The sequence below is a fragment of the Antedon mediterranea genome, chromosome 8, assembly GCF_964355755.1.
Source record: "Antedon mediterranea chromosome 8, ecAntMedi1.1, whole genome shotgun sequence".
In the NCBI taxonomy this organism is placed as follows: Eukaryota; Metazoa; Echinodermata; class Crinoidea; order Comatulida; family Antedonidae; genus Antedon; species Antedon mediterranea.
In genome coordinates, this window is record NC_092677.1 from 15,627,138 (window position 1) to 15,654,995 (window position 27,858).

Sequence of the window (27,858 nt, forward strand, 5' to 3'; positions counted from 1 at the left end):
TTCCATTTGAAGGTAAAACAGTAAACGGTACTACTGAAAACACATTCTTAAAACATAATTTGAATCCATCCAATGTAACGTTGATCAAAATTTACTTTACATAAAATAATAAAATGATTATATGTGTGGCGTGAGGAGGGTGCACCCCCTCTATGGATCTGCTGCCGTTTCCATTGTTTCACTTCAAAAATGTATTTCCCTGAAGATGTGTTCTCTTTGACTATAATATTCGCATAAGCAAAATAAAGGAATGGTTGTGGACCTATTCAAAATACAAAATTTCACATGAAATTTTTCACACAAAATAGTCCTGCAAAATACACATTCATTAACGACTTTAAATGAAATCATCAACAATGCGACAGTTGTGTGCCAGTGTGTACTTTGCAACAATCATAACAGGATATATGGTTTTGGCCAAAAAATTCAACCTTCAATTCAATATCATACATGACGTAAGCATGTGAAAATCGTTTTTCCTTTGCGAATTGACAGGGTCCAGACGTTACACTTCTGACGTGTTGGGCCAATTATGCAAACCAACCTGTATAGCATTATGCATTTTTTGTCATCTTAAAGTTTAATAAAAAAAATCAATAAATAATTTGTATAGGCTAGGAAGGTTATTAGCCCAGGTATACAGTTTGGTCTAGGCTTCAGGTATGCACTCACTTCCTGAACTGATCACCAATCTACCTACAGTACATTGAGGGAAGATTCAGTCTTCCCTGGTACACACACCTATGGAGCACACCATATCATACAACCAATCAGGCATTTACCATACCAAGAATCTCACACAGAAACCTATTAAATTAATCACAAATTGAAACAATGTTTACCTTTAAACTTTACCTTTTCTCCCGGCAACCAAAAAAATTACCAAATGCAGTTATTTCATATAGACAACAATGTATCCATCCAACCACCTTTTATTTATTGACATAATCACACACTACTGTACTACTACTAAGTACATGATTTGTTATGCATGACAACATACATATTCAAGAAATAACAGGTGGTGGCAGCATGTAGTTTAACATAAAAAGAGAAGTCATTTTTATTCTTCATCTAAATCACAGAAATGTATTTCTATTTTTTTCACGCTGCTGCTCTAGCCCGCTACGTCACACGAGATGACTCATTCATTAGATGAAATCAAGCACTGTTTTATAGTACTACACTTTGACATTTTTGTTAAAATGGAAACTCCACTATAATTTATTGAATCCAAAAACGGCTGAGAAAAGAGTCTAACGACAAATCCCAAAGCATTCTGGTATTTATGAGTCCCATGATATAATTCGCTGTCAGATAATCATTGAATTATTATCAAAACAGTCCATTGAAGTTTTTGTTTGTAATAGGATACTTGAAGTATCTAGGCGTGATGAAGTGACCCCCAGACTTGACCTTAGCAATAACAATAAGCGAGCAGCGTTTTTTGTAAGAAATATTCTTGTTAAAGATGTATTGTCCCTCAAAAACATGAACACTCTTATCTTCTTACAAATCAATAAATATATATTTTTTCAACAAACCTAATTTTTATTTCTTTTAATCCATTAAATTAAATATATTATTTCAAGCAAACTATTTTTTTTTACATTATTGTTCTATTAAAAAAATCAAGGTTTTGTTACAAAGTCGAAAAATATAGAAACTTCCAAAAATCAAAATCATCACAAATCAAAAATATATGCTGCATAATTCATACACCTTAATTTGGTTAAATATCAGGATTTGCAAAAAATAGATTTGCTAAATTAATATTGCTAAATATTAATTAGTATTGTATTAGTATACCTAAACCTAAAACATGATTGTTTTTGATAATTATTGAAATTTAAATATTTCAAGTAAGTTTTACTTTTACTTTTTAATCCATCAAATAATAATGTTTAAGTAACTCAAGTTATAAAAAAATAGTAATAATGAAACATTTCACCTCATATATACACCTTAGGCCTACAGATTCAACTATACCAAAACCCAACATTTCAATATGATCCACTTTTTACTGTATAATTTATAAAACTATGATCTTGATTACATACAAAAATTCATACGAATAATGTTTAAAATTTTTGTTATATAATTTGAGTAAAGTGTATACAAACATGATATGCATTTAAAATTCTTTTTTTTTTTTAGAGATATAATTTGAGGGTTGATTTTATTAACCATGATAGTTTACTCCAAGCATTAACCCTGTAATGAAACAGCTCACGATGAGTGTAGCGATGTTAAGAAGTGGGTGAGGGGTCATTTGAATGACCGCTGCAGAGGGTTCTGGTGTGGTGTCTGCTGCACTCAAGCTGATTGCTTCTCCACAAGTATCGCACAATTCATGGATATTTGAATTACTCAAAGTATTAGACAAGTAAAACTTGGTGACTTGTTCATCTGGTGAAGACAATTGAAATATTACCAAGATACACTCCTATGCCCCATTGGCACGCACATTTTGGTATGCACTGTTCCACATTTTTCAATGAATGCAATTTAATGGTATTGTCCCAAATATGTTACAAATAGTTTACGCCTTACATGAACACTATTACATTGTTACATAATGGTATTGTCCCAAATATGTTACAAATACATAAACACTATTACATCGTTTATACACTAGTTCACATGGCATGGTCAACATGTGCATACCATCTAAATTGAAATATGCGCAGTCAAATTATGATTGACTATGTCGTGTAGTGAACTGCACCACAATTTCTTGCAATGACATGCATTGCTGTGACCTACGTCAATACACAAGTTTATTCACAAAATTGCGGGCATGAATTTGGAGTGCACCAGACACAAATTTTCAACACATATTTCATGCATAGTCTTGCATCTTTTACACATTTCTAAACCATGATTTCTGCATTGTTAAGCATTCAATGTGGGACAGTGCTGAACCAACATTTGTTTAAGAGTCAACAGAGCATTATTACAGTGTTTCAATAAATCACTCTGATATAATTGATACCTTACCTGGTTGGTAGTAATTATACAACTTCACTGGGCTTGGTTTTATGTTTGAAACAATATTTGTCCTGTAAGCTGCAACACCTACACAAGTTGGAAAACTGTATGCAATCTGGAATCAAGCAATATAAATCAAGGAAAAAGACTTTATGGAAAATAAACAAACTAGCAATTTCTTTTAGAAGAAATAAACATCTGTGGGGTACACTGTCGTATGTTAATTACCCTATAAAGTTCTGTATAAGTTAAGAGAACACGGAGGCACGTTGACACACGTCTATATGTTGGCTGACATATGTTATAAGCAAGTTGGAATACGTTGACACACATTTTAAGTATAAATAAGTTAGCAATACTGTATGTTAAGATAATATTTTGCAACATATTTGATGTATTTGATGTTCCAAACAACCACAAAGCTATAGCAATCGTGTAGACAGCGTTTAGCCATGGACAAATTAAAGAGGAGGAGATGAAATGAACAATATATATTGACATCAGCAGTATTGACATCAGCAGTATTGACATCAGCAGTATTGCCATCAGCAGTATTGACATCAGCAGTATTGACATCAGCAGTATTGACATCATGATGTTTAAATATGATTTCAATGTTTCTCAATGTATTATTTATACATCTAATTTGACATGAATGTTCAGAGCATTCGTCAAAAATTGGAAAGCTCCAGTGTTTTATAAAAACTTGCAGATATTATAGCTAAATCAAGGTGAGACAGGGCCATGATTTTTACTTTATTTTTTCATTTACAGGGTAAAGGTTGGATTACATTTTTTTTATTTTTAAATTGTCATTTTACCCAACCAAACGAATTCCTTTAGAGTAAAATGGTATTGTTACCTCATCAAGGTAAAGAATAGCAATTCTCTTCTGCAATTCATATTTCTGCAAAGAGGCAATGTCTTCAAGTTCATGTCTGATCCTATCCTCATCTACCACAAAGCCTGATGGGATACCAATTTCCATGATTGACATTCCACTCTGCACAATATCTTTCAGATACCTGATAAAACGAATTAAAAATCAATGACAATATATTTATATAATTAGGACTTTTCTTCTTATTATTATTATTATTGTATGCACATTCATTCAAGTAGTGTGCCACTGTTTCAAAAGTGTAGGTCCTCAATAAATGATTTATGTTTTGTATCATGTATGATAATTCAATTCCAAAAAGTAGGACACCCTAAAGTTGTTATAGCATCCACAAAAATTATTGAAAAATCTAGTTACATACATTTAGGTTACTTTTGAAAGAAGATAATGTTTTATAATTTTCATATTATTTTCAATATATTGTACAAAGAAAATAAATGTCCAAGGCTTATATTCCATGGAAAAAAGAATCATTGAACCAACAAATTTAACGCCACAAAATATTGGTCATAGAAACTTAAAATGTTTGGCCTTCTATCAGTCACACCTCTCGTAAGTAAACCCGTCTTGTTAAAAGACATTTTTACTGCCCTGAGGGCATCTGGAAGTGAGAATATTTCGTTGATTTATTTATTAAATGCACAGTATTTGCATATAATGACTTACTGTCCACACACTTGAATCTGTATATTGTTTGAATCATTGTCAATCACTGCTATCGTGACGTTAAATGCAGGTTCTTCTACAACTTCTTGCACGTTGTACATAACAGAGAATTGTAAAAGAAATGATCCACTTCCAGAGGCTGAAACGTCAACTGAACCAGCTGACACAGGAATCTAAACATTATGGGTTTTAATAAAGGACCATGTCAACATTATACGACTGCAGTTACTGCAGTAAATACATTTTGTTAACTCTTTAACTGTTTATGGAATTATTTAACTGATTTTTTTTGCAAATCATAAACATTGTTATTCATTTCAGTATACAGTACTTCCTCATAAATTAAAATCCTACGTAATATTGCAATAGAAAGTGTAGCACAGTAACTGCAGCAGAATAACTTTCACATGATGATCAGCACAATCAATTACAAAATGTAAATTAAAATATTTAATGAATTACAATAAATTATTAAAAATAATACATTACCTCCAACTGCTGAAATACGAGAGCATTGTCACTGTTAACAATAAGCGACTGAGTGTAGGTTGGATCTTCTGATAATGTTACATCTATAACAACCTCACCTCTATTCAGGCTGATCTGACCAGCATATGAGGCAAGAGCTTGCAAGGCCACAACAGTGTCCTAGTAGAAGAAAAAAAAGTCCTAGAGCACATGATATGAGAAGAGGGCTTACAAGGCTACAACAGTGTCCTAGTAGAAAAAAAAAGTCCTTGAGCACACGATATGAGACAAGGGCTTACAAGGCTACAACAGTGTCCTAGTAGAAAAAAAAAGTCCTTGAGCACACGATATGAGACAAGGGCTTACAAGGCTACAACAGTGTCCTAAAGAAAAAAGTTCTAGAGCATATGATATGAGATGGAAACTTGCAAGGCTACAACAGTGTCCTAGTAGAAAAAAAAGTCATAGAGCATATGATATGACAAGAGGGCTTACAAGGTTACAACAGTGTCCTAGTGGAACAAAAAAAGTCCTAGAGCATGATATGAGAAGAGGGCTTACAAGGCTACAACAGTGTCCTAGTAGAAAAAAAAGTCATAGAGCATATGATATGACAAGAGGGCTTATAAGGCTACAACAGTGTCCTAGTGGAACAAAAAAAGTCCTAGAGCATGATATGAGAAGAGGGCTTACAAGGCTACAACAGTGTCCTAGTAGAAAAAAAAATCCTAGAGCATATGATATGAGACGAGGACTTGCAAGGCTATGACAGTGTCCTAGTAGAGGAAAAAAATCTTAGAGCATCTGATATGAGACGAGGGCTTGCATGGCTATGACAGTGTCCTAGTAGGGGATGAAATAAAATGAGATCTTAATAGATTTGTAAATAGCAGCATTTATGCTTCATTATTAGAAGATCTTTTAACAGAACTCATGACTGTAACCAAACATCTTTACGTTACTTTTGTTCAACACAGAAAAAGTATATGTTTGCATTTGTGCTTCAATTCAATTGAGTCTTTTTATTCAAGCTATACATTACTTTAAAAACTTTAATTTAAAAGTTAAAATGGTGTACCTGCGTTGAGGAATAACCTCCAATTTCACTTCGTTGTCTAGTCAACCATTTTGAAATTGAAACTCCTCCCAAAGTATCGTCACGTGCCAGATAGGTGAGAAGACCGTAACCTGTCATTTCGACATCAGATGAGGGCGGTTTTCCATATGGTCGAATCCAGATATCTCCATTCGACTCATCATCATCTGTGTTTTTATCTTGGCGACGCCAGTATTTCATTCCGCCTTTAAAAATATCAATGGTAAAATGTGAAAAGATGAATGTTGAAAGACACATGATTTCGTTTTTTCAATGAAAAGGTGACAGGAGAGAAAATGAAAGGAGGCAGTGAACGGAGCAGGATGTTTATGAATAGTAATGCAAGAAATTATCTTTTGTGGATGCCAGGCCTTTGTAATCGAATCCTCATTACCAAAAAAGAAAGGATTTCTCCTATGGAGTAGTGAATGTGTTCAAAAATAAAATGTTGTCATTCAGAAATAAAGTGAACTGTTGTTGTTTATATGCCCGTCACATTTAGGTTATAGCCAACTTTTTCTATTCACAATACAGTACCTTCAACAATGGCAAGAGCTTCTAATGCAGTGAGGAAAGTGTCACGCTCTGCATGTCCACTCAAAGTTAGGGCATATGTGGTGATAGCCAAGATATAGGGATCCTTGTTGAAAGTATAGAACTGGCCTACAATATAGGCATTAGCCTTATCCAAAGATCTGGTAAGTCCATCTAAAGTTGCCTGAAAAAAAAGTAAAGTATAAGTGAACAAGTAAGCAGTCAGAGGAAAAAAGGTTTCCTACTTTCTAGGATTTTTATCGGATAATCTATATTGTTTTGACAACACTTGACCACAGTGCTGATTTTGCCATTTTTCCTCTACCTGTTGTACAGTAATAACAATTGTTAAACAGAAAGAGCGGCCATGTTGAATATAGGCCCTCTATTTGTGGATAGTGAATATTATATAAATATTCTAACCTGTTTTAAACCACGACCATTCTTAGCTTCTTGTATTGCAACCACCACATATGCAGTAAGTGTTACAGGCCCTGATACTCCTCCCTGAAAATCAAACAAATTATTTTTTTAAGCACAATTACAAAAATGCTCCAATTTTATTAATTTCACTCAAATTACACAAACCAAAACTAAAGTGAGCAAAATGAGTTAAAATGGTTTTTACAGTAAATTATTATTAGGAGTAAAAGCAGAATCATAAATGTTTCGAATATATACATTTTCTCTCTAAGAACATTTATTAGTAAAAGTAATTGGCAAAAAAATTTAACGACACACGATGCGTAAATTAACCAATCAAATAGCAAGAATAAAATCAGGTGTGTATAACATACCGTATGTCTCATAACATACTGGAAAACATAACCAAATTACTATCGTCTAACCTGCATATCTCTGTGGCATATCTTGCCTGGTTCCATGAATGATCCATCAGTATTCTGCTGTTCTAACAACCAAGTGATTCCCATCTCAACAACTTTGTTGTCTACAAAAATATAGTCCTGGGCCTGAACGAATGATTTAATGACAAAGGCTGTCAGCCATGTACTTCCAGAAGGATCACTATTCCCAAAAGCACTGAAAGATCCATCAACATGCTTGTAGTCAAGTTCTCTCTGGTAGCCTAGAAAGAAAGTGCACTGTAGTTAATAAAGGAAAATAAGGCAACGATAACGATACATCTTTGTACTGTTATGCCCTTTCTCTGGTTCTGAAAGAAAGTGCTACTGCTACTAAGGGAAATGAAATGATCGAAATATCCATTTTTGTGCTGCTATGCGATCTGTCTCTGGAAGCCTAGAAAGAAAGTAGAAACTGCCATTGCAGGGAATAACACATCGAATGATCCATTTTTTTTGTTGCTATGCGATCTGTCTCTGGTTGCCCAGAAAGAAAGTAGTAACTGCCATTGAAGGGAATAAGACACTAAAAGATTTATTTTTGTGCTGCTATGCAAGCCTTCTCTGACAGAAAGAAAGTGCCGCTATTAAAGGGGAATAAGACACTGAAAGATCCATGAAAGTTCTCTATTCGCAAGTTCTCTCTCTCTACTGACTACATGTTAATTTTAGGCAAACTTGACCCATGCATCATTAAATCAAATAGGAAAAACCAACATACTGTAGAAATGAAATTGTGATTTACCAATTTTCATGAAATCGAGTGCCTTTTTCTTGATTTCTGGATTGTTCTGATTTGTGTTCGTAAGATAATCATAAATGAAGACATCTGGAGCAAAGCCTATCATATTCTGCTCACCACATCCAGAGGGCATCCGCAAGAGTTCATCCAATCCACTCATTGTTGGTCCCATTATATCCCCTAAAAGTGAAAGTCAAAATACTGGTATAATGGCAAAGGATTAGATTGGCCTGATTTATATGCAGGCACAGGCAAACTGGTGCTTCAAAAAGGACATTAAGCCATTAGTGTGTATAAATAGATATGTACACCTGAAATTAACATAATCTGTTAAATAGTAAATTTTCTTTTGGATGATCCATAAGAAAATTTACTATTTAATATACTATACAGTGATCCAGATGAACCTTTTTACTAATGAACATAATCTGTTTGGCAGAGCTAGGTTCATTTAGAGCCACGAACAATGGATTGAAAATAAAACTGTACGAAAGGGTAAAGTAAATATTCTTTTTTTATAGGGAACTTAACAATAATTTAGAAGAAATGACACACCTGTTGTGGCCAACTTTACATAAACAGATCCATCAATCAAACCATTCGGAGGAAGATCAATCAGAAATGAATTTGTAAAACTGTTGTCGCTTTCAGTTAAATCAATCAAGTCTGCATTTGTGTAAAATTCAGTGACACCCTCAGGCTGAATGTAAGAAATACATATTATCAACAAACATGTAAAACATATGGTGTGGTGCAGCAAGGGATATCATACTAGCATTTGAGAGGCACAGGATCAAGACCTATTTCATAAATCCATATTTCTTAAATCCGTAAGCTCTGTCTAAACTATCAAACTTATGTGATGTGCCCATACATGGACACGATGACATCATATCACTACTATATTTTGGCACATCACACTTTTTGTTGTCAAATTTAATTGGCTGCTGGTGAAGAATTTGATTTAATTTCTCAAACTATAATAAATAAACAAACAAAAATTACCTCTACCAGGAGCTGTCTTATAACGCTATCCCTGCCATTTGTGGATTGTGCCGTCACCTGAATATCCATTAATTTCAAGTTCTTTGGGATGATGGCATATGACACTGACACACCCTCACCAGCTGGAATATTGGCTTTCACAACCTGCAAAAAGCAAAAATACAACAAAATAAAAATTATAGTTTCCAGAATGTTTTAAAAGTTACATTTGTAAATTGATCTTGTTTGGTTCTCGAAATCTGTATCTTCCACAATAAACATAAAATACTTAAAATTTCTGACAAAAACTTTAATACTGAACCCATCTATATGGCAAAGCCTAATTTAATCATAAAGATAATGTGTTTAAAGTCAGAAAGTGTAGGTCTACCATACATTATTAGAATAAGCCAAAGTCTCCAGATAATCACAGGAGCTTCCAAAAATTGTTGAGTCAAACTTTTGTCTTCCGTTCATTATTTAGACTCTACTATACTACTAGACAATAGATTTCCAGACTACAGTAGAAACAGAAATGCTTAAAATTTTTAATAGCATTTTTTTTTTGTTAATGTCTTTTTTGTCCAATTTATAGTGCCCTCTCTTGTTTTGAACATGCTTTCTTAAATTCTCAAATTTACTCTTTTCAAGTTAAGCCCTCTGTTATTTACATAAACAAATGTGAATAATAAGACTGACCTGGTCCTTACTGACATAGACTTCTGTCACTTTATCATCAATGCTGTTACCACCTGTGTGAAACTCAATGTTATCAAAGTCTTCAGACTTGTGAAGTTTTATCTCAGCCTAAAATAAATGACCAAATATTTTTAAATTATATACTTACCACAACCAATGTTGTGCTTATGTTAAGGTAGAAGTCGACTGTTCGGATTTTCTAGCCACTTCAACTCAACTCAAAAAGCCCCTATTGCAGATATAATTTTATTTATTTTATTTTCAATCTTTCTACATAGCAAAAAAACAAACATATAAGTATAACAGGAGAGTAGAGTAAGTAAGTAGTAAATGAATTACTTACAGTAATGTCCATAGTTTGATAGTTAAATACCAGGATCTCTAATGCCAAGTTTTCACCACGGATCACAGAATACGGAAGATTCATGGACACGAAAAAAGGTTTGAATACTGTGACCTAGAAGCAAAAACATACAGATTCAATTCTAAAGCGACAATCATGTTTATCGATCATTTAATAAACCATTGGCTAAATCTACAGTATAAACATAAGCAACGATGCTCATAAAACAGGATAACTAAAAACAGTGTACCATATGCCATATATCCTCAGGTATAATCCCACTTCATGTTTAATCCCACTCACTACTTTATTTCTGATTTCACAAACAAGCATATCCCCCCAGAGTATGTAGTTATAGTCCCAGTATTGATTTTTGGTCTGGATAAGTCCTCTCTCTAGTCAGTTCAGTTCAGAGATGAGTTTGCTTACCAATCATTTTTTCCTGAACCAGGGTTTTCCCGGGTATAGTCCCACCCTCAAAGTCAGCCCAATTTTGTGTTCCAGGAGGGTGAGAAGAAGAAGAAATATACGGTAGTAGTAACATATTCATATCTAAACATACGAACCATTGATGTGGTTGGAACAATTCCCAGACCAGTAGAGCTTGACAAAGCAAATGCACTGCCAACCCACGAAGTGATTGTATCTGGAACAGTAGTCTCAATTGAAAGCATACCATCAACACTATTGTTAGAAGAGATGGAGTCATATTTTGGGTAACAAAAATAAAACAAAATAAATTTGATGTTCAGATTTATGCAATCCAAATGGCTTTTTAACATATTTAGAACTACCTTTCTATGCAATTTTTTTAATTAATTGACTTTTTTTTTAAATTTCGACAACTATTATAATTGAACAATTAAATGTATAGCACTATATGTAATGATATATGGTTCAACAATACAAAACATCATTATACAAGTATGATAAGTTTGTATTAAAATAAATGCATACAGGTTAGTACTACACAAGTTTCATTTGAAAATTGATATTTTGTTTCATTTTCTGGCAAAAAAACGGTTGGTTTACTGCTAGTGAAAGCTATACAGATAATTTAGTTTTATGTACATAATGTAAAGATGAGTAAAAAAATGAAAATCAACAGAAGGCATACCCAACAGTAGCTTCCATCCACAGCCATGTCTCTGGAAATTCAGTGCGTACAGCAGAATCGGCATCATTGGTATTTGGAAGTGTTTCTTGAACTGCTTCATCAGCAAAGCCTGGGTCGAACGCAACATCTGCTTCAATCCATCCACGTCCAGGAACACCAGCAGGAACAGCATAAGCACGATAATCTAAATTTGATGATAAATTCATATTTCACACAATTATTGAATTAGGGCCTTTTCAGAGCAACAGGTTATGCTTTCATATTGCACGCATTGTATGACCCCATAGGTCAAACCAATGAAAAATTCTTTATTTATTTATACATTATTTTCAAATGTAAACAAATCTTGAGAAATTTGCTCTTTAGAAGGAGTGGGATTGTGAACCACACTACATACACTTATAAAATTCATTTTAAACAAATTTATGTATAGCTTTAAAGACATGGTACTTTTAAAGCACTAAATTAAAGCACAGCATTTTCATAACTTACTATAAAATGGATAATCATATTCTTCTGGTATTTCAGCATCAGTCAAAACAATCACTCCAGAATTCTAAAAAGAAAGTCTCATAACTATAAACTGTATATATAAATCCAAAGGAAAATTACTGAAAAAAATTACAATGATGTGTGCTGTACATATATATATATATATAAACACAACAGGCATAGAAATAAATTCCAAACCGCCCGGTGATACACTGAAAATTATTTAATTAATTTTTGAAACGATAAAGATGAGGAAATCTGTGAGAATGAGAAAAAGTCGCCCCAACCGAGACTCGAACTCGGACCGTCTGCTTGATATGCAGTTGCCCTAACCATTAGACCACTGAGGCTTTCATGGTATTGTTCTTTAACTCGATCGGATAACGACCCTTTAACATTCTCGGCGTGGTACGGTTGGAACACAACTAGTCCTCAGTTGTACGCACGCGCACCAGAGATCAAATTGATACGCCCTCATCTATAATTCAGTATATTTATTCACTGAGCGGGATCTCGAGAGATACTTTTATATATATATAAACATATATATATATATATATATATATACACACAATATATATATATACACACAAGAGGCAAAGAACATTAATTCTAAACCGCCCGGTGATATACTGAAATTTAATTAATTAATTTGAAACGATAAAGATGAGGAAATCTGTGAGAATGAGAAAAAGTCGCCCCAACCGAGACTCGAACTCGGACCGCCTGCTTGATATGCAGATGTCCTAACCATTAGACCACTGGGGCTTTCATGGTATTGTTCGAACTCGATTGGATAACGACTCTTTAACATTCTCGGCGTGGTACGGCGGAACAGCACTAGTCCTCAGTTGTACGCACGCGCAACAGAGATCAAATTGATACGCCCTCATCTTTCAGTATTTTTATTCACGAGGCGGGATCTCCGAAGAGATACTTTTATATATATAAACACAAGAGGCAAAGAACATTAATTCTAAACCGCCCGGTGATATACTGAAATTTAATTAATTAATTTGAAACGATAAAGATGAGGAAATCTGTGAGAATGAGAAAAAGTCGCCCCAACCGAGACTCGAACTCGGACCGCCTGCTTGATATGCAGATGTCCTAACCATTAGACCACTGGGGCTTTCATGGTATTGTTCGAACTCGATTGGATAACGACTCTTTAACATTCTCGGCGTGGTACGGCGGAACAGCACTAGTCCTCAGTTGTACGCACGCGCAACAGAGAACAAATTGATACGCCCTCATCTTTCAGTATTTTTATTCACGAGGCGGGATCTCCGAAGAGATACTTTTATATATATAAACACAAGAGGCAAAGAACATTAATTCTAAACCGCCCGGTGATATACTGAAATTTAATTAATTAATTTGAAATGATAAAGATGAGGAAATCTGTGAGAATGAGAAAAAGTATATATCTCATTTTTTATCTCAAAATTCTCTCGCAACACCGACTTATTTTCCCTTGACCATTGTCGAGTCAACGTAACAAAAAATGGTTTCATTCAAAGATTATCCAAGCTTTTTAATTCAATTTCTATTATAAATAAGACTATCGATATTTTTTTTGACACTTTGTCCAATTTTAAGTTTAAAATTCTTAAATCGATTTAAGTTTGCCATTTTGTATGTTTCATAATTTTTATTTTAATGTGCTTTAAATTCTATATTTACATCTTAAGAGTTTTAAGGCATCCTGTAATTGGCGATTTTTCGCTGCTGGATGTGGTTGAAATAAAATAAAATAAAATAAAAATATATATATATATATATAGATTTAAAGATCTTTTTACATGACCAATTAGGCTGAATAGACAAAAGGCTGGGTTGAAGAAAGTTAGGCTGGGTGACAGTACCTTAGGCTCTATCAATTTGACCGCCTTCTTGGCACCATGTTGGTATTGAATATTTACTTACATCAAATATTTCTGCAGCATAGCTTCCTTCTGTTGGGAATGCACAGAACCATGGCAGCCTAAATCCTCCTCCAAATGGATCGACATCATCATTACCTTTGTTTGAACTGTCAAATGTTTCCAACTCTTCGATCACCTGAGGTAAAAAAAATGTTTGGATATGATATGTTGTGTAAAGCTCTGTCTACACTTTCAAACATTATGTGAAAAAAAAAGTGATGTGAACATATAATAAAATGGACATGATGATGTCATTCTACCATATTTGAATACATCACACTTTTGTAAATAGAGGCACATTCTACTACAGTGATTTTACTCCAATAATGCATGATCCTTGTTTGTTTAAAAAAAGTTTAACTTAAAAAAAAAACAAATACCAAATGCATTATAAATATTGTACACAAACTTAGTTACTGAAGTCACTGTAGTGGAATAATGTTAGCATTTTACTCTAAAAATAAATCAAAATTAATGCTAATTGATCACCCATATAAAGATAATTAATTTAGAAGTAGTGCATTTTCACCTGATTGGAACAAAAAATGATAAACTGAAAATGGACCAGAACTTCCAAAGCATAACTTGAGTTGCACATCTAGCTTGTGTGCACTTAAAAGTGCACACAAGCTAACATCTAGCTTGTGTGCACTTAAAAGTGCACACAAGCTAGATGTGTACCTCTGGATCTTCAGTGTTTTAGTCTTTATTCTTGAAGCGAGGGCTGATCTGCCACCAGAACTAATGGTCGAGAATTCTTGAACCAGATTGTTGTTTGCAGTGTCCCCGTTTTGACTACTCAGCCACTCAACGCTTTACAAAGAGAATAATTAAAATGCTGTCCTTACCTTCTGTTGAGTGATGTCATTTCCAGATTTCAAAAGTAGAACACTCTGATCAACAGCCAATAGATAGACTAGAGAGCTCCCTGTTGCTGCGATGTCAACATTAATGTTATCACCAGGTTCAACAACATCACTACTGAATGACAGACTGACCTATGAATGGTCAATAAACATTATTTTTACTGTTTTCTGTATGAAGTAACTTAAAGAAGTAATTGGACAAAACTCCTGCTTCAAACCAGTCATTCTTTCATACTGACAAAGAAATGGTATTGACCATAATTATGGACCAGAGAGTTTTATAGTAATTTCCAGATTTACAATTGTATCATTCTATTTCAATAATATTTGTTGTTACATATTTATAAAAGCAGATAAGTGACAATAGTTTTCAGGAAGTATATCATAAATTGATCCATTCAATTTACCAATGTAATAACAAAAGAGTGGAATGATGATTAAAATAAAAAAAAACGTTGTACTTGATTTTTAAATGCACCATCTACATTAAAGTTTGACACATCAACAACAGTTTCATTGTCAGAACGAACGTAGTACGCAATCAACTTTGCTGTTGGCGCCATGTCAGCTGTGATAGCAACATTCAATGTATTTTGAGTAGAAGTTAATCCAGACAGTGTTCCAGTTAGAACAATATTGCCTTTGGATAAAATCTATGCAAAAAAAGAAATAAAAATGTGTAAACCATTGACTGACACATCAACTTAATTATTTTAAAATTTAATTAAATAACATTTTACATGCATCTTATATTTACAGAATTAAACAAATTATATTACATTTATATTCTCATTATATTTACATAAAGTTTACATTTATTGTTTTATTATTTATATTATATATTTATATTACAAACAGCATGCGTCTATGGATTTAGAATAAGAGTTTTAAATATTGAAAATGATCTTCTTAGATTCCAATTTATATTTATATTAAATTCCTATCTATATTATAATTATGTTATTTATTATTATCTATATTTCCATTAAATTTATATTGTATTTACGACATTATTCAAATATGCATATTAATAATTAAAACCAAGGATTAATGTTAACCATTGATGATGTCATACCATATAAACAATGTTAGGCGGCACTTCCGTTGACGTGATCGTAAATGTGGCATCTTCTCCTGCATTCAATCCAGAATTGGTTAAGATGATCTGAATGAATGAATTGCTCGGTGATTCAACCGCATCAACATTAAAATCATCAACATACCCGCTTTCTTCCTCCATCGTGTAGTACCGTGCCTATTGGAGTGAATTATAATTATTATTTACTCACATTTTTTGTTTTCATCACTTCTGGTAATCATCAAATTCATGATTGTACATTTCCTACTTTAACGAGTCAGTTTAAGTTTGAAAATTGGAAGATTTTGTTAACTCAGCTATAAATGCAAAGACTATTACAATATAACCCTTCTTGGGACACCTGCTAACACTTTCCTATGAGGCAATGTATGTTTTATACGGCCTACACATATTCAGGTACACCACTATGGTTTTCAAGTAACAACTGAAGTTTCAATAGGAGTCCCCTTAACAGAGGTTCTACGGTACCTGTATAGAAATTGATGATACATCATTTGAAAGGATGCTTGCATCAATTTGTGCAGTCACAACCCCAGTAGATGGAATTTCATAGTACACTTCAGAATTCCTTGAATCATCATTGAAGGTATAACGGTCTTTGTAAGAGACAAGCAACGGCACACTCCTCTCTGCATCAGACAGAGGTGTTCCATCCTGTCTTGTAACCGAAATCTATAAGAAAAAAACCTCAGAGTTGTGATGCATTCTGCAACTAGAACAATTTCAAAAGAAATGTATATTCTTATTGTTTTTTTTTTGTCTACAGAAACCCGAAATAAATACAAATATTTACATAAGCAGTGTACAGCAAAGTAGGTTTGAATGTCTTAGAATTTCCGTCCAAGATGTCCACTTTGACAGGCCTGTTAAAGTACCCTGTTGAAGCTGTTGAGTTCTGTTCTTTTCCGGTTAGACTTTCTGTTACAATGGCAATGACATTGAAGTTTACTCCATCAGAAAGTCTCTCAAAATCATCTAGAGGAACAGAGAATGATTTACTTCCATCAATCTAAAAATAAGTATATGAAAATCTGTCAATCAATGTTTGTAACTAGCATCTTTTGTAACTATTAAATATGATTAGGTTCCTAAACAAGGAACCAGTCCTTACAACTAGGGACTGCTAACTTTTTTATTATGGTAGTACTAGAAATAAAACTGGTGGTACTTAAAATGAAATTACAGGAAACTAAAATTCAACCTTTTTTTTAATCTGTCTGTATAACATACAGTTTGCTTTTCAAATTACAAATGACTTTAAAATGTTCTTTTATTGAAACAGGTACATCACATACATTGTAATTTTTAAATTGTAAAGTCTTAATATTATCAACCATGATTTGGCTTATTTGAAATGTTTGTCTATTATTGCTTGTGTCATATGTATATTATAAGTATTGATTTTTTTAACAATGAGATCAATAAATACATGTGCATAACAATATGTACTTGAAAGACACTTAGTACAGTACCAACATTCTCTATGTCTGAAAGAACTAATTTATTTCCAATTATACTAAGATATCATGTATTAACTTAATAATGCAACATAAAGCCTACCATAGAAACAAATGATCTCTAGTGGGATTTAACCATCATAAGTCATTCCTCACATTCAAAATCTATTCTTTTTTATTAACAAACATTTCCTATTTCTACATTCTATACTACTTTTTCATATTCTACCATATGTTATATTTTCGATCTTCTCTACTATGTACGATACACTTTTATTTATAAGCATAGTACACTATTATACAACTCTGCATCACGCAAGCATTTCATTCTATTACGCACACGCACTAATATCGACCATAGAGTCTTTTAAACTAAAAACCATATGACGACAAGACATCCACCAGTTCAGTTCAAAACCATTTTAAGGTAAATTTTTAATTAATTATTTTCTATCCACTCTACCATTTTCATATAAAGATACCATGGAACCACATCAGGTCAAGTTCAATATTGAATATCGAAACGTGGCAGGCTATAGGCGCTTGACCTTTGACAAGAACGCCTAAATTTATAATTTAAATCTACGATACTTAGTATTGTATATTCAGGAATAGCCGCTCCATAGTCTCTTTGCTTTTCTTCCTTCACTCAAAATTGTTTATACTAACAAACATTACTATTTATATGCCTAGGATAGTGTGTTATCATTATTGACATAATTTCATTACACATCCACATTCAGTACAACTCTTCTTAACAAAATTTTTTCAATCTTCTATCAACTAAAAGTCGTAGTTAGTCATGTCTCGGGTCACATTCTATGGTCATCGTACAGATAGGCTACTACATCAGCACTTCTATGAATGGATGACTAGTTGGTGACAAGAACGCTAGTTGGTCATACCCAGTAACGTTTTTATTTTACGATCATTCGGGAAACCACATCACGATGATATATTGCTGCTGGCAAACAATACTTCACTTATCATAATAAACTTTATTTCAGCAATATAAAAACACATTAAGAAAACAACAGTACAATTGAAAGGCAACATCATTCAGAATCAGGAATAGAAACCAATAAGTTGAAATCATAATTATACAGAAATCTAGTATGGCACATACACCTACCCTCTCCCAAAACACCATTGAAAAGTAAATAGTGGAGTACTAGTGTATCACAATCATGTGATAACTTTGCAAAACTTCTATGACTCGATCTAGAAACTTTTTAATCAAGATCGTTTCTCTTGCTTTAATAAAGCTGACTTCAATATACAATTTTGCTTGATTTTGTATTGATGTTTGTTATTTTTTAACTTTTTATATTTCAAATGATGTAAATAGACACAAGTTTTGTACTATTATGCCCTTTTTAATACTTTAAACGAGAATAAAATAATAATAATACCATGATGTTTGGTTGATACCATTGTCTGATGGGGTTTTTGTCATACTTACAGCCATGTTCAATTCTATTTCATGATTTCCAGATGTGATCCTTACAAGTACCATTCCTTTAACAGGTTTTCCATAAGTATATCTAAAAGAAACAATTGAAAGATGTCAAAATATAAAAACTATATAGAAGAAAACTTTTGTTCTGAATAAATAAAAGTTCTGGAAAGATTTAAAATGGCATATGTCATAATATCTGGCATTACTTTTTTTTTTTTATTTATTTTAATAAATAGCAATGATATTGGTCATCTTAGAAAAGAATCCTCTTTTCCTGTTAAAGATGTATTGTCCCTTGAAACACAAAAAAATGAAGGTCAAAATATTCTAAATTTAAAGTGGCCATATCAAAGTAATATTAAAGTTATTCACTTTAAGTCGAAAATTTGAGCCAAAAACAACAAGTTTACGTAATTAACAGGTAAATTAATTTGATTACATTTCATCTGGAAAATCGTCACGAGCGAAAGTAAACAAAGATTTCAAACCACATTAGTATGCATTATGTATCTATATATAAATTTACGTAAGGGCAAAATTCGCTAAATCGCGCCTTACTTCTAGAATGTTTACTCGATGGTATATACAGTTGGCTCATACTTTCGGTACTGATTTTAACCACCTGATGTAACCCTGTTTACTAATTAAATTAAGTTAGATAATTAGTTATTGACGATTAAAACGAATTTAGGTTCAAAGATTTGCCCCAAATAGGGGTGTTTTCCGATCGTGGTATACACTGTCTAATGGATGTCCATCTTGAAAAATACCCGCCACAAAAATGCGAGGAGGCTTCGCATTTTCCTATCTCCTCCTACGATAATTGTTTTTAATAGCTGAAAACCGGTTGAACAGCCAGAGTACACCATCATAATGTTGAAGACAGGCCGATTTTCTTTAAAAAATACTATTTTGATAGATTTAATATACGATTATACAAATGTATTGATTTGCGATGAATGGAACATCCCAATCTCTCAGTCTGCCAAAGTTTGGTTTAACACAAGTAGGTAAATTTATGAGCCCTTGGTTTAACACATACGGTAGGTAAATATATGGGCCCTTTGAGAATAAACTTGCAATACTTTGACAATACTGTAAATACCTATTATATTAGATTAGATGTAATATAAAAATATATACAAATAAACTTTATTACTGACATTGTGGACAGGCTCTACTGTTAGATATATAAACACATTATTATATACAAATAAACTTTATACTGACTGTTCCTTCTCAACGTTTGTATTAATTAATAATTACCAATAATATAAACGTCGTAGTAGTGTATCGTGACATGTACTTTAATATTTCAATCGATTATGACAGTGACAGTTTAACAAAGTATTAAATCGCAAATGTTTTACTGTATTTAGAGGTATATTATTTATAGAATATAGGCCTATACAACATGAAAAAAATATTTCGTTACTGAGTGGATAAAGAATATATTGAAAAAATGTTCCTCTTTGTACCTATCCGCTTTCCCATCCCTCAACCCTAATGTTACATACAAAACACAAATTGGGTTTCTTTAAATGAGTCCAAATAAAAAATTTGGACTCATTTTGTGATAAGTTTCTCCTTCGGAAGTAATTCCCAGGGTGCTAATTTTAGTTGACTACATAAATCATCGTGTCTATTTATTCGTTTCTGTAAACGACAATGTATTATAGTCCTGCGGTACGTACATTTGAAATCGCCAGTTATGTTACGCTGAAATTACTGTATATTCGAGAACCATCTGTGGGCACGACCTGATGGTACGCGAGCAAAGCGAGTGCTTCAAAGTAAATTTACGAAAGGGCAAAATTCGGTAAATCGCGCGTTATTTGTAGAATGTTTTCTCAATGGTATATAAAGTTGGTTCGTACTTTTGGTACTGATTTTAACCACCTGATGTAACCCTGTTTACTAATTAAATTGAGTTCGATAATTAGTTATTGACGATTAAAACGAATTTAGGTTCAACGATTTGCCTCAAATAGGGGTGTTTTTTTTAATGGATGTCCGTCTTGAAAAATACCCGCAGACAATAATGCGAGGATGCTTCGCATTTTCCTATCTCCTCCTACAATAATTGTTTTTAATGTCTGAAAACCGGTGGAACAGCTCGAGTACAGCATCATAATGTTGAATGAAGACAGGCCGATTTTCTTTAAAAAATACTATTTTGATAGATTTAATATATATACGTTTATACAAATGTATTGATTTGCGATGAATGGAACATTCCAATCTCTGTTCCACCAGCGTCTATTCCCTCAGGCGTCGTAAAGGCAAGTACTGTATACTCATAACAGAAATTCGATCCATTTTTTTTTCAATCTGTGCTGCAGAGGTTGGATATAATTTTTTTTAAACGGATATTATGAGCTAGCGTTTTCACTCGCCGTATATTATGTACACATCTTTCTTATTGCAGTTAAACCACCCACATCATCACCCTTCCCTCACTGGCATGAGTAGCGTTGTAAAACCAGTAGAGGATAGGCCTACGGTACATCACATGCCCTAAACGCAGAACAACTTTGGTGGGTAGGGTAGGAACCAACTTAAGTATGAATTGGCTCTAAGAAACAATTGAAAACCATTAGGCCTACTAATTAAGTTGAGTTAGATAATTAAATATTTATTGACGATTAAATCGAATTTATGATTTTCCCCGAATAGAGGTGGTTTTCACAAATTGTTTTACATTATATAAACATATACACGTTGTAGTGATGTATCGTTACATGTACTGTACTATTTCAATCGACTATGACGGTGATAGTTTCAACAAAGTATTAAATCGCAATGTTTTACTGTATGTAGTGGTATAGTATTTGTAAAACATGAAAACAATTAATATTTCGTTACTAAATGGATAAAGAATATATTTAAAAAGTGTTCCTCTTTGCACCCATCCTCTCCCCATCCCTCAACCCTAATGTTACATACAAAACACAAATTAAGTTTGTTTAAATTTGACTTAAACAATTGGTCTCATTTTGTGACAAGTTTCTCTTTCGGAAGTAATTCCCAGGGTGCTAATTTTAGTTGAGTACATAAATCACAGTGTCTATTTTATTCGTTCCTGTAACCGACATGTATTATTTTCCTGCGGTACGTACATTTGAAATCGCCAGTTTTTTAACGCTGAAATTATTATGTATTCGAGAACCATCTGTGGGCACGACCTAGATGGTACGCGAGCGAAGCGAGCGTACCATCTAGTATGCTAAATTAGGATTGTTTAAAACTTGTCACGGTTAAGAAGGTATTTTCACACACAGATCATGAGGAAGTTTTATGATTATGCATACAGAGTAGCCAAACAAGCGCGTTTCATTATGGGATATGTTTGGATTGAAAACTTTGACTGGAAGTCAAAGTTATTTTTTAAACAAAAAAACGTCTGTATTTCAGTTAAATTTTTTTTTTTTCCAAAAATTTTTGGTGATAGTTAATAACTATTATGATACTTCAAAATGACCCACCTTTTTTCGAAATCTTTTATTTTTAATTTTTTTTGAATTAGTCAAAGGGACAATACATCTTTAAGTAATTGATAAAAATACAGTGTTTTGTTGATTTTGGAGTAAAAGAATTTTTATCCATTCAGGTATTTGCCTATTGCTTGTTCCTGGCAAGATTGTAATTTAAATTTGCCAAGTAAATTATTATTATTATTATAATTTTAATGAATTATATATTAATTGATTAGTGAATAATATATCAAAATATGAATAAAAGGTATGCTTTGTATAAATAAGTTTGTTTAATTTAATTGTATTTATTTAATTATCTACATCATGTTTTTATCACAATTACATGGTATGCACTGAGTTACTAACAGAGCCTGTGCAAATGGTGCATATGACAATTAAGGCTAAAATAGGTCTTTGATACAACAAAATGGCACTTTCCATTATGTAGAAAATTATGTGACAATTTATGCTAGAATAAAGACATTGTTAGTTTAATATCGAGTTTCAGATCTGTTCATTGTTCCTGTACACAGTTGGCTGAACAAATTCAAAAGCAGTCTTAGGTAAATTTGAATGTAAACAATAATACATTCACTTCTCACTCCACAAGCAGCATTATTATACAGATTGCCTGCTTAGAGGTTAAATATAAGATTTGACATCCCTGAGGAAATGATATTTTGTTCGAGAGAATATATATTTCCCGAGAACATAATGCCATTCCCAAGGGGTTGTCAAATCTTATATTTTACCGGTGTAAAAGGCGATATCTGTTATATTACATAGCCAACAACAAGTTGAATATCTACTGCCGGGTCGGGTGTAGCTATAGGCCTCCTTGTAATGAGCCTGCCTAGTTAGGCGTTGCATTCACCTTACCTTGCGAAGAATAATATAGATAATTACTAATTAATGATTCCTTGGCAATAAAATATTCACTTAGGCTTAGGTCGTTTAAATGAAGAGAAGAATTTCCATCAATAAGCCTACATTAATTATAATAATATTATTAAATAATATCAGGTAGGCCGCATCTATAATATAAATTTACGTAAGGGCAAAATTCGGTAAATCGCGCCTTACTTCTATAATTTTTACTCGATGGTATATAAAGTTGGTTCGTACTTTCGGTACTGATTTTAACCACCTGATGTAACCCTGTTTACTAATTAAATTAAGTTAGATAATAAGTTATTGACGGTTAAAACGAATTTAGGTTCCAAGATTTGCCCCAAATAGGGGTGTTTTCCGACCGTGGTATACACTGTATAATGGATGTCCGTCTTGAAAAATACCCGCCACAAAAATGCGAGGAGGCTTCGCATTTTCCTATCTCCTCCTACGATAATTGTTTTTAATAGCTGAAAACCGGTTGAACAGCTAGAGTACACCATCATAATGTTGAAGACAGGCCGATTTTCTTTAAAAAATACTATTTTGATAGATTTAATATACGATTATACAAATCTATTGATTTGCGATGAATGGAACATCCCAATCTCTCAGTCTGCCAGAGTTTGGTTTAACACAAGTACTGTAGGTAAATTTATGAGCCCTTGGTTTAACACATACGGTAGGTAAATATATGGGCCCTTTGAGAATAAACTTGCGAGATTGTGGATAGGCTCTACTGTTAGATATATAAACACATTATTATATACAAATAAACTTTATACTGACAGTTCTTTCTCAACGTTTGTATTAATTAATAATTACCAAATATAAACGTCGTAGTGGTGTATCGTGACATGGTACTTTAATATTTCAATCGATTATGACAGTGACAGTTTTAACTAAACTAAATAAAGAATGTTCTCTAATATAATTAGGAATCTCTTGCCATACACGGGGAAAATTAGTGTACAATGAATATTTAAAAGAAATAAATAAATAAATAAAATAAAAAAAGTATTAAATCGCAAATGTTTTACTGTATTTAGAGGTATATTATTTATAGGCCTATAAAACATGAGAAAAATATTTCGTTACTGAGTGGATAAAGAATATATTTAAAAATTGTTCCTCTTTGTACCTATCCGCTTTCCCATCCCTCAACCCTAATGTTACATACAAAACACAAATTGGGTTTCTTTAAATGAGTCCAAATCAAAAACTTGGACTCATTTTGTGATAAGTTTCTCCTTCGGAAGTAATTCCCAGGGTGCTAATTTTAGTTGACTACATAAATCATCGTGTCTATTTATTTGTTTCTGTAAACGACAATGTATAGGCCTATAGTCCTGCGGTACGTACATTTGAAATCGCCAGTTTTGTTACGCAGAAATTACTGTGTATTCGAGAACCATCTGTGGGAACGACCTAGATGGTACGCGAGCGAAGCGAGCGTACCATCTAGTAAATAATAATTTGTCTTCTTCGAGGAGCCGAATCACCGGATGTTCAGCGCACCATGCGTACCATGTTACTACCGTGATTATTAACAAATCACAAACAGTCTTCCATCACATCTAGGGAGGACTAATAACAAATGAGGGCGCTATGTATGCATAGTTTAAATAGTTTAGTTGATTAATTTCTTCAAGCAAATTGCGTGGCGCAACGGATGAAACATTGTCTTGTGATGGTGTGACAAATCATCACAAGTTCAACTCCCAGTAGATGACTTTTGTTTATTTATCGCCAACCGCGAGTGTTGCCACACAAAAATTACACCTGTCAATATCATCGATCCTCGCAGCGGTAGTCATGTGATGCAGTTTTAACCAATCACGATCACGTATTTACATAGGCTATGTAATATAATAAAAGAGAGAGGTTTTTATACTATATGATCCGAATATAATCCCATGCTCGAGAATAATCCCACCTAGTCTAATTCAAGTTAAATGTGTATAGTCTTATGGTGAATGCATTGTTAATGCAAACTGAATATAATTCCATCCTCTAATTTTGTACCCAGGGCTTCTTGGTATATATTCTTGGTAATTAATATACAGCAATTACCATTGGATCAGAAGACATGCAAGATATTTAAAATACACAACAGTTTATTTAAATTATACCTATTACAGGGCCTCATGGGTAGGGTTTGAGCAAGTATGAGAGGAAAAGTAATATGATTTTAGGCATAGTGCCAAAGGATTTTAATTTGCATCACAATAGCAGCATATGATACACAATACTAGGTGACAATCCTGGATCCTGGGCTTGGTAGACAGGTACCATGCTGCACATGGTCCCGAATCTGCATTGGCACCTTCATACGTATCATAGTATTGTAGTACACAGTTTACTGTATTACACTAGCAATTTACTGTACAAGTACATCTTATTTTATTTTATAAATTTCAGCAAACACATTTATACAAACATTCTGTCGCGTACCACTCAAAAACAAAAAAGCTAAAACGTAACAAAACTGATTATAATAAATTTGTATGGTTCTACTAAAATAATTTGTTTAAATATCTTTTGCATTTGAACCATATATTAAAAAAGCTAAGCTCTAACCATATAAATTCAGTGGATTAAATGAAAAAAAACTAAAAAGAAATATTTTCATGCCTTCACAAGACCATAAGCTGGATTTTTATAGTGAGGATTTCTATTTCACGAAGGGGCAAAGGTCACCATTCAATTCAATTCAATTCAATTCCTTTTTATTTTGGAAATATCATCCATATTAATAAACTAATAAACAGAAAAAAAAAAATCGTAAACTAAAGTATAAAGAATGCTTCTCCATCTACAATACATTTTGGAGTTATGGAGCATATGTTTGCAAACACAAGCAACAAGGATGTTACCACTATTCAACATACGTTGCATGAAACCATAGGTAGATTTTCGCATGTACTCATTAAAGGAAGGGACACAATGTTCAATAAACATTGCACTGGCACTACTACTTCTAGAGACATTAAGTATCTGGCGCACAGTATTATTGTAGCATACATTAAGAGATCTAATATTCTTCATACGATAGTTACAACAAAGGGCTGCACAATACATATTAAGACAGTAAGATCTAAAGAGACAACATTTAACATTGGTAGAACATATCATACATTTCATTAGCTTAGTTATGGCTATTTACATTCACTACCACTGCTAGTGTCTAGTTTGAAAAGGTGACTTCAAAATTATATTACGGTTTTTTAATGAGATTATAAAAATGTTCTCCATAAACTTACGTGGCATCAACCCTTCCTTCCAATGATGTTTCCCCTCTTGTAATAAAAGATGGCAATGTGACCGACACTTCAAACTTTGGCAGGACATACTCGCCAATGGTGAACACTTGGTATGCAGATACATCCTATAGAAGAATACAGAAATGTATAGTAATAATAATATGAATGCAAGGCATGAACAAAAGTGCTAGATAAAAAAGCAGTGCAAAATTGATTAATAAACAACACATTTCATTTTTATACCACAGACTGAGTCATTAAGACGACATAAAAATGGAGGACATTCAGATTCATTATGACAACAATCAATATAAATACAAAACAATAATGTGAGTTGCAAATAAAACCGTAAATAAGGTCAAAACCAGAAGAAAACATTTTTTCTTGTCCTGTTTAGACCTTAAAATTTGATAAAAATACAGATAAACGATAACTATATGTCATAAAAAAATGAAACACATACATATATGGATAGTGAATATTATTGTTTAACAGAATAAAACAATCAGATTATAACAATAAATCATTGATTTTAAGAGGAATTGCTATTATTATAAGATGAGTTTAAGTAAATTGCGAAAAGAAGTACTGTAAGGCAATGACATTTATAAAAAGTATCATTTAAGATAATAAAATAAGCATGCCATATGATTGTATTTCACCAAGCAACAGGATGCAAATACACGATTGTATCTTATATAATTTTTAATTTAATTAATAAGTTTTGTTTATTAAATATTTTTTTACATCAAAACGGATTGTGTTACTTACACCAGATGTTGCAGTGATACTCCAATCACCAAGTACTGGCTGAGTTGACATTGGTAATTCTTCCACTACTACGCCTGTTGAGGGCGCTTGATAATCAGTCCACTGCTGGATCAGGTTATCTAATGGATCCTACATAACAAAAATAATTTGGCATTTTTTGTTGGAATAAAACAGTAATGTTATACATTTTCTGTTGAGCATTTAGTTGCATGCATGGCATTACAAATTTAATATTTGAATGATTTTCTGTTGAGCACACTGACATTTTTTCAATTTACGATTCAAATAAAAAAGTGTACAAGGTTTCCGAACAGAATATAACTCAAGTGATTGCATACAAAGAATCATTCTCACTCCTGAGGACGATCAAAGCATATTGATCGAAACATCGAGAAACTCAACAGAAACTCAACAGTTCTTTTCAGAACTACACGTGGTGTACCGCAAACTTTATATCAATAAACATAGAAAAAAATCAATACAAATTTAGGTTTTTTTTGTTTTTTTTAGTAGATTGGAGGGGGGGGGGGGGGTGAGAGGAGTTTTACAAGAAGTATTATAAACCAAAAATATCCATAATCATAGTACCTTGATTTCAATGCTATAGTTCACCATCCGTTGAGAAAGGTCAGGGTTCACAGCAAAAATTCTGTAATTGACTATTAAAAGAAAGGAAAAATTGAAAAGGGTAATGGTTTAAAATAGTAAAAATATTTCAAAGCACTAAAAGACAGTACATAAATTGCAAGCTC

The 27,858-nt window shown here is 32.9% G+C and overlaps 2 protein-coding genes across 3 annotated transcripts in view; both read right to left on the bottom strand.

The window, feature by feature from the left end:
* LOC140056514 (CD109 antigen-like) overlaps positions 1-926 on the bottom strand; it is a 49,558-nt gene extending 48,632 nt beyond the window's left edge. The window contains exon 1 of one of the 2 annotated variants that reach the window (XM_072101911.1): positions 843-926. The gene's annotated coding sequence lies outside the window, so the exon portion shown is untranslated. The remainder of the gene's footprint in view (positions 1-842) is intronic. The other variant, XM_072101912.1, reaches the window with a different exon arrangement.
* Positions 903-27,764, bottom strand: LOC140056513 (CD109 antigen-like). The gene is made up of 27 exons (XM_072101910.1): positions 27,695-27,764; positions 27,107-27,235; positions 26,336-26,460; positions 18,709-18,790; positions 16,583-16,798; positions 16,258-16,461; positions 15,766-15,945; positions 15,152-15,343; positions 14,673-14,822; positions 13,826-13,960; positions 11,897-11,960; positions 11,405-11,588; positions 10,854-10,971; positions 10,288-10,401; positions 9,945-10,052; positions 9,267-9,410; positions 8,817-8,961; positions 8,265-8,441; positions 7,505-7,743; positions 7,080-7,163; positions 6,660-6,840; positions 6,105-6,328; positions 5,048-5,206; positions 4,559-4,731; positions 3,854-4,016; positions 3,001-3,106; positions 903-2,409 (listed from the first exon to the last, which is right to left on the bottom strand). Exons 1-27 carry the CDS (start codon positions 27,719-27,721, stop codon positions 2,183-2,185), a joined length of 4,050 nt encoding a protein of 1,349 aa, XP_071958011.1. The 5' UTR covers positions 27,722-27,764; the 3' UTR covers positions 903-2,182.
* Positions 27,765-27,858: the final 94 nt, after the last annotated feature.

What these genes read in the sequence shown, in the direction of transcription:
- LOC140056513 (XM_072101910.1), bottom strand. Translation starts at nt 27,721, where the DNA reads ATGGTGAACTATAGCATTGAAATCAAG. An exon ending in TGGATGGAAGCTACTGTTGG is followed by an intron (nt 10,972 to 11,404) that starts GTATGCCTTCTG and finishes TTCTAACAATAG; the next exon opens with TGTTGATGGTATGCTTTCAA. An exon ending in TCGTATTTCAGCAGTTGGAG is followed by an intron (nt 4,732 to 5,047) that starts GTAATGTATTAT and finishes CATAATGTTTAG; the next exon opens with ATTCCTGTGTCAGCTGGTTC.